A 14,204-nucleotide genomic window follows, 5' to 3' on the forward strand; every position below is an offset into this window, starting at 1 on the left:
GGGATTCGAAGGGAATTGATTGAAGGGAGCAAAGATCATGAAAAGGAGGATCCAATAAATAATATAACAGAAAATGTTTCTTCGGCTCCGTCTCGAGGATCTCGAGTACTGTATGTTTCGCTCGGGTTTCAAGGCCACTGCTTTTGTTCGAAAGGGAAGCTCCATTCTTCGTGCTCCGGGCAGATCCTCTAAAACGTTAGTTTTTCCTGGCATCTCGCGCAAGCCAACCTCTCCCCGTCCAGTCGGTCAACGGGTTTGGCGAACCTTGCAGTCGTTAGCATCGGTTTGAGAATGAGTCTATTCCACAATGGGATCAAGCATCGAAGGAAAGCCCGACGTATCATATCGGAATTCAGGCATGAGCAGAGAGCCAGAAAAATAAAATAATCATAATTCGGGAGTCAACATTCATGTCAGAGCCACTGTCAAATCAAGGCCCGTAACCGAAGGCCCATATTGCCCTGGTTCCTTTTTTCTTTTCTTTTTTTATGGATGAACCGGATACTCCGCCAAAAATACAAAAGTGTGTGAGACAAACACCACACATTGCAGTCAGAACGTTCTGTGATTGTTCTGGTCCCGGGACTGATGAATGGTCCCGTAAGATGGAAGGTCCCAGGGTCCAAAGGATCCCCAACATAGGCGTGTGGGATCCAAAAAGTAAGGCGACGCTTTATCGTCCGTCTCGAGCTCGCCGCATGGTAGCGATTGGTCGCTCTGCCTAGCATTGGGTAGACGTGCGTCTGAGACTCCCAACTGGCTGTTTAAGCAATACCTGACCTGAACAGGATCCAGCACCAGGGGACACGGGCCCGGCTCGCTGAGTGGCTGCCACGAACCCCAGCGCCAGAATTTAAGGTCCCGGTCGATTTCGCACCTGAGCTAAGATATACTCAGTAGACTTCGCTCCTCATGTGGTCGCTGCTCTTGCGCTCCTCGTACTATACCTTTTTGTTCTGGTCCCGGGAAGCCATCCACCATCTGATCATTCATTCATATTGCGCAGCATATCTCCGTCTTTATTTATTATTCTCCATCCTTATTCTGCATAAGTTCGATACGCGTCTCAGAACTTAGTACATGGACCTGAACATCGGACATGTACAGTACATGTTCAACATGCATTCAACATGCATGCACCATGTCATCGGGAACCCTAATTTTCTGGACGGTGGAAAGCCATCAATATCGAGAAGAGGGCATAGCATGGGAGAAATGGTAGTGGTTTTCATTTCCAAGCAAGGCAACAGTGGTGCTGAGGATGCTATCCACCAAGTTGTCCCTGGGTTTCTCTCTTTCTCGTGTAGTTCGGGGCGTCGTGGTCATGTTGCTTCGGTAAAAGCTGGCAGTTGAGGAGGAATGGATGACCGTTGTTTGGATGACCTCATTCGTGCTTCTTTCTCCCTCTTAACTTTCCTGCATCCCGCTTCAGGAGTCAGCATCACTCTCTATTGACCTCCCTATCTCTTCATATTCTACAGATTTATAGAGTACTGGCCAGTAAATTCGCCGAACACTCTCCGTTCTCGCTCTGGCATCATTATTCTCCATCCTGTTTCAACATCGATTTACGACCAACTCTGTTCTAGAGCCTCTAAAGATAGACTCTGAAGTTCAGTTATGATAGCTTTTTCCTTGAACCCGCATCATTCGCATGATGCGTACGTCTTCGTCATCACGATGCCGCCTAGTGTCGCTCCCTATTAGTTGATATTTTCAACACATTTAACACCTCCATGTCCCACGATCAGAAAGACCGGCGTTCCATCAGAATATGCGCCTCCCTGGGACTTTCTCTCGTGTCTCTTCTTATCCCCATCTCCCGATCCCTTTCCTTGGCAGCCATGTTTCCCAATGTAAAGAGCAGATGCCTATTTCCCCATTAAATACGGACTCTAGTCTGTCTTCTCGTCCTTCTTCCTGAGAGGGAAAGGCGTGAGAAATAAATGGACGATCTACAAACCCGAGATCTGAACCAAAGCACGGGGAGAAAGAAAAAGGAAAAAAAATTTCATGAGAAAAAAGAAAATAAAATTCATGCGTAAACACCACGCCCTCATCAGATAGATCTCCCCCCACTTGCACTTTTCCTCTTCAAATCGAAAACCGAACGATCATTGTTACCTAGGTAGTTTAATCAACAAGCCAGTTCATCAGTCAATCATATCCAAGCTCTCGATTTCAGTCTGCTCCTTCGCTGAATAAACAGCCAGCAGTCAACTACGACCCCACCCAGTCGGATGGCGCCCCCAAAGACCCAGATGCACGAGAAACAATCATAACTAATCAATGAAGGGCCGATAACCGGCTAAAGCGAAGTAAGTGCGAAGAGAAGAGACAGAAAAAGGATCATTTCGGCCTGAACGCCTCACATCTCAGACATCCGAGCCCAGCGAAAGAGATTCAAGTCCTGAGATCGCCTCGCCCCTTTTCATGATATTCTTTGCCTCTATTAACAATATCCTCATGGATACTGCTAGTTCAAACATCGCGGGGACGGAAAAATTTTGTGATTTTCTTCAAATCTATCTTACCGCCAAGTTTGGCCTGATTGTACAGTACAATACAAACATCTGGTACAATTCCATAAACCAGGGGAAGGAGGTATCGCTATTTTTTAACCTCCTGGGAGAATCATCGGTTCCGAATAAAAGTGAGTCTATGCCTTCTTTTGGGCCTATCTACTTCAGGTACGCCTGGTCTCCGTATTAATGTTTAAACAGGCCCACATAATTGGTAGTGAAAGAATGAATTTCCTCTTGATGCAGAGAGAATGTGTCAAACTGTCGGTCTACTTACCTCCTTTTCAGGGACAGATGAGCTTGACGGAACCAACAGCGTAATGATTCCCAAATCCCCCCATTTAGCGCCAGGCCTGGCCTACCAGATGGTGGGGTGGTTATCTTCAAAGTCAAGTTACATACATGGTTAGTTCACCTCTGATGGGGTGGATGATCAGCTGGCGATTTCCGTCGCAGAGAGTGTTTACTTTGCACCGATGTGTCAATGCTGCAGTATGGTGATGAAAACGATGTGATCATAATCAACATACCTACATGAACAAAATTTAGAGAAAGCATGAAGTGGGAGGGAAATTGTTCGAAATCAAGTGGGGTTCTCGCCCCGAAATGACAGAGATCCCAACATGTCTGTACATACCTACCGGTGCAGTAAGGCTTTTGCGAAAAGTTATGAATAACTACGTTGCCACTGCCAATAACTAATTAAGTACCTAATTAAATAACAGCCATTACAAGATTAAGAACAGGGGTTATGGATAGCTAACCACCCTATCAGGTATCTTGCATACTTGTCCGCTGTTGTATTCCAGTTTCATCTGGCTACCCGTTCTTATGTAACCGCTACTTCTAAGCCAGTTATTTTTCGTTTGCTATCGTTCTCCCCAGAAAGAAACTTGCAGAAACTTGCCTCACCTCTCACAAGTTTCTCAGTTATGAAAAATAACCAAAAATTATACGCCATCAAGTTAGTTAGTGTGAATACACACGAACTAACTAATCTATCCTCGAGTGGACAAGACTGGAAAGATGCCTTACCAAACAACAACCAGGGCCACATCCACACCTACCATCTCAATACTTGACAGGCATAAAGTGAAACAAACCCCAACAGACCAGACAGAATTTCAAGAGCACAACGACGCAAATATTTGTACCGAGAAGAACTGATAGCCACTCATTTCTCTCGCTACTTACGCGCATCGGACCACGGATATTATAACAATACCACAAGACGCCTCGGTCAGCTTAACGTGCCTTCACGCTGAGACGAGGCGATGTTATTTAATTGATGACATTATGAGCCTGAGGCGATCAGTCACCGCTTCTTCCAACGCGGCGCGTGCATTTCAATTGTATGCCCGTAACTCTTCTTGTCCGTTTCGTCTTTTTAGGTTAACCAACTGACATCCAATTCTGACCTGAGAAAACCTACCGACATCTAGTTACTGGGAGTTTCTGCTCTCTCCATGGACCATGGGATAAGATTTCTCTTGCACCAACAAACATGTGTTTTTCATCGCAAACCTTCCACCCTGCAAAACTCAGGCAACGAGGCTAGAGAGCGTAAGGCATCAATAGACCAAAATTGCGGCACGGACAGCCAATTAAATTTGAGATCCCAAATTCCCTCCATCATTATATCATAAAGATTGGCTCTGACTTTGCTATCCTACACTCCCATTCCCTCACTGCCACCCTACGAGTCTGAACCAACCCTATAAAAAATCCATGTAAAATATAACGCGTTCGTGCCTTATCATAGGGCCAAAAGAAAAGAGAAGGGGAAATGAAGACACGACAAGGGTGATTTTAAAAAAAAAAAAAAAAAAAAAAAAAAAAAAAAAAAATCCTAGAAGAAATAACAATAACAACAATGCACGTTATCACGCTGTGATAAGCAGGGAACGCGGGGGACCAGGGACGGGCCGCGGTGCATAATTTAATCTAGCCGAACTTGGCGTCTGCTTGCCATCCGGTCTGGTCCTTTTCTTAAGCAGGGCAAAAGAGGAGGAGAAGACGGAAGCTGGAATCACAGTTCAAAACAGTATTCATTTTCCTTGCTTTGTTGTTAGTTTGGGGCTTGGGGGGCTTATCAGCGCACAATTCCTTACCTGGGTTCAAATGCTGGGGTCGAGGGGTAGTGTGGGGTTGCGATTGGCGGATCGCGGGGGTTTGCTTACTGCGTAGGGGGGTAAAGCTGCATTTGGGCAATCTCACTATCATTGCATTTTGCATGCTCTTTTTCATGATGAGGATGGTGAACTGGGTGGGGAATGCACGGCGAGTTGTGGAAGCCTGCGAGAAGGTGTACTCACTCAGTCAAAGGCCACGAAATCTCTTAACATTCTTCCTCCGTGGCTGACGCCTACAGACAGAGTCAGCTGATGCTTTCCAGCAGCAGACGGGGCATCCATGGATACAACCGCGTAATGCACCTGAGACCATGCCAGTAGATTGCCAGACCGCAGTGGTGTTAACCTGCAGTAGAAGTTGTAACGAAGTTATAACATGTCCCATACAGCTTCTCAAAATAGAACTATAAATCCCACTCTCTTTTCCTAACTTCTCTCCCTAGGCTTTCAGATCAAAACCAGGACGAGCAACAAAGGATGAGCCCTCAGCGTCATCCCATATGCTGCCGGTTTTATGTCCCAGGAATGCATAACAAGGGAACCAGGCTTCGATAACGATCTTTCGTTTTCGTTTGTTTTAATACGGCTCTTTAATAACAACCAATTATGTTGAAGCAAAGATATGAGTGCGTCTAAATTTGGCGCGCTTAGCGCCTGAGTTCTGGGCCTAATTAATCCAAATTGGGCGGTTGCGCACGAAGAGCATATGCTCTTTTTTGTTGTTTTCATTTCGATCTTGTACTCTAGGGCCGTGTTTGATTTGCCAACCCTTTCCTTTGCCTAGCAAAAGAGTAGGCTGATGGACTTGCCGTTTCTCCATTGACAGAAAAGTATCTATCATGTTTCATCTTTAGCATATAGGTCATCTGTGATACAATATCGAGCGTCATCCGTGTTTCATAACCCGTGTAATATATGTCCCGAATTTATAAGTAATTGATTGACTTTCACTACTACAAATAATTACTAGTACTCGACTATTTTCGGTGTGTCCCCAAAATTACCCTGATGTGGCAATTCTGTACTTCTCACTCTCAACTCGAGAGCCGGTTTTACATCACCGAGTTTCTACAACCAGTGCCACCACCCTGCCTGTCAACTAATTTTACCTCCCTAACCTAAGTTCGAACGATTCCCTAAGCATCAACTTAAATGGGGCCACATTCATACATATGTTTCAGGCGACATTCATGCACTGTACAAAGACATTAGCTAGCATCTGATTGTCCGAATGAACAAGAACGGTTGTTATCTCGGTATGATACGAACCTGTTGACACCACCTTTGACTCAGGTACAGGAGATGTATATATGTAGCTTTTCTGAATGAGGGAAAAGGAATATGTCATTGCGCATACTCTAGTCTAGCCCATCAACTTTCTCATCATGCATCTAAATACACCACACAACGTTGGAATTAAAATCAACCACGTCTAGCTTAACAGGAAGCAAATGGGGTACCGACGAAGTAGGACAACCCACTACAACGTCCTGTCCACACCACAATGTCGCCAATACACCTGAACTAAACAAAGCGCATGTCAGACTAACGGGGCCCATATTTCGTGGGCTGTCACTGCGAGGTAGCTAACGAGCACCCTACACGCGGTCTGTGGCAATAGGCCGGGCTGGCCGTCCTTCCGATTTGGTTGATTCAAATCAGCTATCACGCATGCTACCATATATATATGGGGTCTATCTAATGGAATAGCATGTGCGGGCTGGTCAAGTTGACGATGAATTATTACCACGACTGCTCCAGTAACTTACTTAAAATTATTTAAGGTGAACTGTTTCCGTTGTTGCGTTTTTGTGTTCGCATTCATGGCCCGGGGTACCGGGTCCCTGACTTAGTTTATATGTACGGAGTACATGTACATGTACATGTACATTAACCTCAAAGAGCCTATTTACGTCACTTGGTTCTTACTTGGTTTTTTTCGAGGGATGGATTCTGCGACTCGGCGTGGTGCTCGAAAGAGGGGTTAGAGGTATAGGCGACGAGGGCCCAAAGCTACAGGGCAATTAAGCACTTGAAGGAAAGCAAAGCTAAGGAAGGGAAAGATATCAGAAAACCTTTGGCCTAACTAAATTTGAACAATGAACCGGTTTCCATATCTCCTTCTCAGTAGATTTCGGAGCCAATATTTGACATGAATAGTATGGGAAGGAAAACGAAACTGAGGCGGAATTCATCGTCCCCCATTGCGAAGCGTAATGTGGCCTTATCAACCAATCCACATACATAGGGAGCAACATAGGGAGTAATCCTAGAAAGCATTTAACCCTCTTCCAAAACCTAGAATACACCTGGACTAATTCATCCCTCGTTCGCAGATTGCTCAATTGCAATAAATACTTAAACTACACTGAGAGTACAAATATACATAACATGGAGTTGAAAACACGAAAAACGGTAGTTGCATATCAGCTATTATGCACTAAGTTATGCATGAGTTACTGCCCGACGACGACAACGATGAGAGAAGATTAAATGAGATGGAAGAGACAAGCTAAAATAAGATTAACGGACAGAAATTCATTGGAACGGGGAACTTGAAATGGTCCATCATGTTGTTAATTGTGTTGTGCCATGGTCAATCCATTTTCTCCCATATGTTTTGTTTTACCTTAATGGATGGCCCCTTGCCGCAGAAGCCGTGCGCTGTTAATTAAAGGCTATTTACTGTATTTCAGTTTCGACGACTCTTCCCCCTCCAGCACTGGCCTACCAACCTATCATGTATGGCAATTGGGATCTAGGTGTGGGTGTGAGTTGTCTGTATGTGTAATACTCCCACTCTTTCATCACTTTTACAAGAACATGTGAAAATATCCAATTCACAGAAAAGAATGTAGAATATTTATATTAATTTTTACTCAATGGGTTGTTGCTCTGTTCGGTTCTTTCTATTTTCAACAAACAATAACTTTAAACTGAACTGAAATTTGTTTTCCTTCCCATTTCTTTCTGCTCTTAATTTTCCCCAATGGCCTAGCGACCACATTTTTGGAAGTGATTATCCTGTACCGACGGGCATGTATCAATGTTGCCTTAAGCTATCAGGGCAATGCAATACAAGGGTATCTCCTATTCCTATGGCCAAACCAAATGCAAACCAAAAAAGAAGAATCATAAAAGAAACGGGTAGTCAAAATTAATGAATATGAAAGACCAATGGCAAAAGGGTCTACCATTCATCTCAGAGATGATTTTCGGTAGACAGGGATAATTCGAGAGATGCATTTAGAAAAGTCACAGGATACGCCATATGGTATCATTTATTCTGCCCTCCGTTAGAGGACGCTCATCGCCGTTGCGTTTTCGAGAAGGGAAAGAAAAAAATGGGGAGGGAAGTTATGGAGAAGCCAAGGACTTCTGAAAGGGTTGGTCCTTACGGTAATTCCATTCCCGAATATCAATCCTTGCGGGATACCTAGGAGCGTTTTCTCCCAAGCTTTTCCGGCTGTTGGACCATTTAACAGAAGGCCCAGACACCGGATCAGGACGTAAAACGGACAAAATCTTGTTGCTGTGAAATTTCGCCTGTATCGACACCTTCTGTGATTATGATGGGGTCATCGTCAGAATCGTCGGAGTCAACATCATCTGAATCAATTTCATCGTAAGCCTCTTCATCGCTTAAAATATCATCGTCGTCGGCGCTGTCTCTATCATCAGTAGTTTCTGCCTTATTAGCTGCAATCTTGCGGATTTGACCTGCGCGGTCCACGTGAGGGAGCTGGCACTTCCGCTTGCCGCAATTCCCCGTGTTAGCATAGTCGGGACATTCGTGAACATGACGCTGGTCACAGATTTTCCCTTTACTGCAGTAGCCCAGAATCGCAAAATCATGACAAACAGGCGCACCAGGGTTAACTCGAACATGTGCATATCGGCATGATGGATTGGAGCAGCGCCCACGAAGGAAATGCAAACATGAAGGGGACCTTTCCGCGCTTGGTTCGTGAGAAAGGTCACACGCCGAGCCAGCTGCACATTTGCCTGTCTGAAGGAACTCTTTGCAGATGGCAACTTTATCAGGATCGTGGATATAGGGGCAATTTGGCCCTTTGAAGCAGGAACCTAGAAAACAGATATTCAAGTCAGCACAGCAAAACGCACAATTCCCCAATCTAAACCCGTATGGTCAATCGGCATCATGATGGTGGGTGTGGTGAAGTCTTCCGGAGGGAGAGAGTCGGGTACCCGTCGAAGTAAATCTTTTGCAGCGTTCATTCTTTTTCTTAACAGTCCCAGTTTTCCTATAGTTTATATAAGTTAATGACATATTGAAGAAACCCTATCAAATAAACGCCGTCAGCCTGGTACATACTTTCTTGAAACCACTGATCCTAAACGATGCAGGTTTCCTTTTTTGCTTCTTACGAAGTTTACACCACCAATGTTCACCTTCTTGGGAGTAACGTTCGCCGCCGACGGTTCATCTAGAAAGAGTAAGCCAGTTTCAGAATCGCCAGCTATGGGGATATATATCTCACTAGGTAACCGAATTAGTTTGCTCCCGCCTTGTACTACTTGGAACGGAACATCTTGAATAGTGATTCGGTAGGAAGCTGCTCGTTGTCCAACAACCGGAGTTGCGACCGGTCGGTATCCGCCAACGCCCTGTACATATCTCAAGACCTTGGCCTCCTCTCGCTGTGCTATCCTCTGGGCTTTGAGCTTGCGGCTCTCCTCGATAGCCTTGGTTCTGGCTTGAGCTTCTTTATCATATATTGCAGAGTTTATGAGTTGCATGTGGCGGTCCCTTTTAGCAACCCATCCATTTTGGCATACAGGTTTTGCTTCATTCATTTCATCAGTTGATGCATTACAGGATGGGGTGCCGCTCGCACTTTCTGCCGGCGTAGAGAGGTTGCTGAGAACTAGCGTTCGATTTCGATGAGGAGCTGCATGGCGTCTCGAACTTGGATGGCTGGCTCGTCCACGGTAGGGAGCCCATCCCGCGTGACGTCGCGGGTGAGTTGAGGGGTAAGATGTATAACGTCCGCCTCGTGATGGTTGGGTTGGGGGTGTAGCCTGGTTTTTATGCTGATTGATTTGCCCTTGAAGCACATTAGAATAAATCAAGTTTCAAAATAAGCCCAGATGGGAACTCACCAGCAAGCAGTCCAATTTTAGCTAAGAGATCCTGGTCTTCTGTCATGACAAAGTTCGCTCTAGGGCCACTGTAATCCTTGTAGATGCTTATCACCTGTGTTGATATAATACGTCGACGTTGGAGCAAGGTGAATTGAAAGGAAAACGTCCCTGCCATTCGAAATGTCTGGAGATCCATGACGTGTGGTAGTCACGTGGGTGCATCCGTCAAGACACTTCGTCACGTGGCGGTGTCAAAGCCAGAGCAAATCGTCAACCTGCCTTCCTCCCAGAAGTGAATGAGCCGAATGACATCCACGACTTGAGCTGCTGAAACTACGGAGCGGGTATTTGGAAAATATCGCATTTACCCACGGATATAATATTGAATGACAAAAGTGGGAAACGGGCAAATTCCAGACACTCCTGCAGCCACTTTGAAATAACTCTAACATACTTCGACGTCGCGTGAACGAATTTTCAAGCCTTATATCAGATAATTGCCGCTGGATATACCCGTGACATGGCTTCGGGACCCGGCCCTGGAGGCCAGCGAATTAAACAAGAGCCAAGCCCAATACCTATGCTCAAGCCAGACCCCGATGCCAAACCTGAAACCTCTGGGCCCGTATCCGACGATGATATATACGAAGATACTGGAGATTTGGATTTTTCTAATTCAATGCAAGATGTTTGGTTGACCCGTATACCGAAAATGCTTTGGGAAAATTGGTCAAGGCTCGAGGATGATGAGGAAGTGCAAATCGGCAGCATCAGGGTGGAGGGCGGCCCTACGGACATTAAACGTGTATGTGCCTCACTTTCCATGTCATTCTCTAGAATTGGCTACTACAGCAAAAGCGAGAATAAGAATAACAAGAATAACGAGGAGAAGAAGAAGAAGAAGAAGAAGAAGAGGAAGAAAGTTAATTTATCTCCGTATAACAGGTTAGCATGCGCCTTAATGACATACCCCAAATGAAAGGTGTTCCAAAAGATTACAACCTGCGACGACAAAATGTCAATCCTGATAAGTCAGCCTATGCGGTACAGAACACATTCATTTTCACCGAAAAGGACCTACCGGGATATCGGGACAGGACGCATCTACTGTTTAATGAAGCGCAGCCGCATGGAAGATCATACCTATATGAGCAGACAAAAAGAGAGTCTAGGAAACGAAGCAATCGCAAGAAATGGGAACCCTACACTCGGAAAACAATACCAAGTACGTTTATCTGTTCTACGGAGCTTTTTAGGACAATATAGGAACATATTAACAGATTGTTTCTATTGCATTATCTAGAACAAACGGCAAAACGCTTCAGAGAAGAGAGAGGGCCGTGACGAATTTAACTGCCTTCCGGTAGAAAATGAGGAGTATCAGAGAATGGCTGAAGCTCGGGCACTTGACGTTCTTAAACCCAAGCGCGAAACATTATATATTGGCAAAGTCAGCGGTGAGATGCTTAAACCTAAGACCGTTGCTGCCGCCGATAAATCAACTTTTATTGTAAGTCCCAATACATATTCTCCTCTAACCCAACTATTGCCTTAAGTATTTCCCTTTCCTAACTTTTCGATCAGCAAGTTGCCAAACCTCCTAAAGTGCGCGCTCAAGAGAATAAGACGGCGCGCATGCCCCAAAATGAGCTTCTAGATCTTATCTATGGCTGCTTCCGACAACATAAATACTGGCCATTCAAATCTCTCAAAGCAGAACTCAAGCAGCCCGAAGCTTACCTCAAGCAAACCTTGGAAATGGTAGCCCATCTTGTCAAAAGCGGGGATTTTGCCATGACATGGGAACTTAAGCCAGAAGCCAGGGAAAGCAACTACGCAGACGCCTTGGCGTACAGAGATGCTAAGGAGGAACTCCCGCCTACAGCGGGTTACAATTTCGACTCGGAAGGAGAGCCAACTGCTTCGGGTGTTGGTACTGATATGGACGATGATGACGCGAATGTTTCGTTTGAGAATGTAGTATAGATTGGCGGAACGGTCATCCAAACGGAGTAACAGGATATGGCGTCTGAGAATAATCTATTAGTAGAAGGTGCCCTTCTCTTTTTCTTATTTATTTTATGTACCCCCCGCAAGGAACATTAGAGGATAACTAAGTTTAACTGGACCAATGTCTTAGTAAATAGTTTCCGCTGTCCTTGTTACACAGCTTTTGGTGGGTGCAGATGCATGTCCTTCTTTTCGAGTCACGGCCAAACGACTGGAGTTTATTGATTATTCCCAGTTAATCAGCAAACCGATTCCGTAACCATATCCATAAATTAACAGGTAAATCTTCAGCAGATTCGAGCATAAACCATGAAGGAGGTAGTAATTTATCAGCGCTAACGTGTAGTCAAGCATGATACACTTGCATTATCAGGGTTACCGCTATGCTCGATTGAACCTTTTGGCAATCCTGGCGCTGTGGTTGGCTGGTGAAGCGCTTGACGCGGGAGTTACACGCTCTTGGCTCAAGCTGTACTCCGTACGTAGGCCTCAAATAAGGCTAGTATAACCTATTAAAATGAAATACAATGGGTTGTGACTAGGATGGAATGGTACTTTGGTGACCTAAGTCAAAACTGGATTACAGTATTTTGTACAAATGTTTCCTGGTGATGATGGATTGCAAAGATTGAGTGATTTTTGTATCGGGGGGATATTCACGGAAGAGCCAATCTTCCAAGCGCATGTCGAATGATTTGTTTTTTACACTTCCAAATCGAAACTGCTGTCAAAAAAACGCTGCGAAAAGGTGGTGTGCATGTGACTCGGTGGGGCAAGGAGAACCACGAACAAAGGAGTATCTTCAAAGGTTTAACGACAACAAGACTCAACATCATCCAAGGGCTGTAAACAACCTAACTTGATTGTTCTGCTCGACCAGCTCCGCCAATCTGCTCCATCCTACCTGCGCTGTGGGGCGGCCGTTGCACCCTATCGTTAATATTCCACCCCGCGATTTATTCCAAGACTTTTCCCCCTTCGCCCGCACCCCTTTACACCACCTCCTTCTCTCCATCAAACTCAACAGATTATATCCTAACAAAGGCCCAGAAGATACCTCCGTTTGAAAGCTCACCAGGCCTTCGGCGCGTGCACAGGCAACCTCATTATACTCTCATTCTGAATCAAGGACCACCGCGACTACATCTATTGAGCTGGTCACTGCATTCAAAGAAATTCGTGAACACGGTGACTACGGCGTTTCACCATCAACCTATGCAGCTGCTGACGTTACCGTATAGGTAAATAACATTTATCTGTGATCGAGAGCGATTTGCACACACTGCATTTACTAGCACTCGCAAGCTGCGTGCTTCGCCGCTCGACGGGGAGCTTATGTCTACTACGGTCGGCGACAAGGCACTCGGCGGAGAATGGGAGGAAATTTCCGCTTGTGCATTTGAGATAACGGAAGATATGACCATGGAATTCCAGGGTAGATCATGCAATGTTGTGGACAGCGAAGGAAAATTGGTTGAAAGCTTAGGTGTAGGACTCGGACAAACAACGAGAGAGGTCCTTACTGGTTATCGGTGTTACGTGATAAGGGCTCGGGTTAAGTTTGAGAAGAAGTCGGTATGAAGCGCGACCGCAGTTTCCATTCATATATATATTTAGAGATACCTTCATGCAGTACATAAAAGTTCATCCTCTAGCTTCTTCTGTAACGCCTTCCTCAAACTCTGGAGTATCTGGGTCCCCCAACCCGAACAAATTGAAGATGTTATATCCTTGTTGGTAACCGACCCTGACCACAAAGAGAGCGTCTTCATTGACTCTGGTAGGTACATAGATAGACAATTTGTGATCTCTAGCCCTCCTCTCTTCTTTTCCTGGGCCCACAAATTGCTCGTCTTCATCCCGGTTCGAAATGGCTCGGGGAGATTTTCAATCATGTGGCGCCTCGTGAAAGAGAAAGAATAGTACTGGCCCTGTCCTGGCAATTCCAAATTACCTTGACAATGTCAACCACAAGACCGAAATTTCATGAAAGGCAGTTGAACCAACCTGGAATCTGCCGTGGTGCCAACCCCAGTCGTTTAGACAAGCGTTCATCCGTCACCTGATAATTGGTTGTTGTATCGGGTTGGTTCTGGGGGATATCACGGGTCACGACGCGATCATGTTGGTTCCTTCTCTCAGAGCAGTTTTGTAATCCATCTTGGAAAGGCTGAGCTGCAGGGATGATGGAGTCTTGCTGCAACCAGAGCGCTGGAGATTGGACTGCTGTAGAGCGTTCGAGAAGTGGGGGAGCGGATTCTAGTGGTGGTTAAAATAAACAACGGGTTCAAGGGATAAGCATTTTGTTCGTACCTAAAGTTTGTTCTGGGACTTGAGATATGGGCTGATACTTTCGTTTTCTCGGTCGCTCAACTTGCTGAGCGTTGTCAGACCTTCCAAACCACCTTCCCAATGGCCCCTACTCGTCGGGCGA

At 45.4% G+C, this 14,204-nt stretch overlaps 2 protein-coding genes across 2 annotated transcripts; one reads left to right on the plus strand and one right to left on the minus strand.

Annotated features, from left to right (window-relative positions):
• Window positions 1–8,156: 8,156 nt before the first annotated feature.
• Window positions 8,157–9,956, minus strand: HCAG_02832 (conserved hypothetical protein; the record flags this gene model as incomplete). The annotated part of the gene is made up of 5 exons (XM_001542611.1): window positions 8,157–8,396; window positions 8,525–8,740; window positions 9,044–9,102; window positions 9,157–9,723; window positions 9,779–9,956. 5 exons carry the CDS (start codon window positions 9,954–9,956, stop codon window positions 8,157–8,159), a joined length of 1,260 nt encoding a protein of 419 aa, XP_001542661.1.
• A 324-nt stretch (window positions 9,957–10,280) lies between these two features.
• Window positions 10,281–11,746, plus strand: HCAG_02833 (conserved hypothetical protein; the record flags this gene model as incomplete). Its single annotated transcript, XM_001542612.1, has 4 exons — window positions 10,281–10,565; window positions 10,706–10,985; window positions 11,128–11,270; window positions 11,345–11,746. 4 exons carry the CDS (start codon window positions 10,281–10,283, stop codon window positions 11,744–11,746), a joined length of 1,110 nt encoding a protein of 369 aa, XP_001542662.1.
• Between the last annotated feature and the right edge of the window lie 2,458 nt (window positions 11,747–14,204).

This window comes from Histoplasma capsulatum, genomic scaffold, assembly GCF_000149585.1.
Source record: "Histoplasma capsulatum NAm1 scaffold_2 genomic scaffold, whole genome shotgun sequence".
Lineage (NCBI taxonomy): Eukaryota > Fungi > Ascomycota > Eurotiomycetes > Onygenales > Ajellomycetaceae > Histoplasma > Histoplasma mississippiense.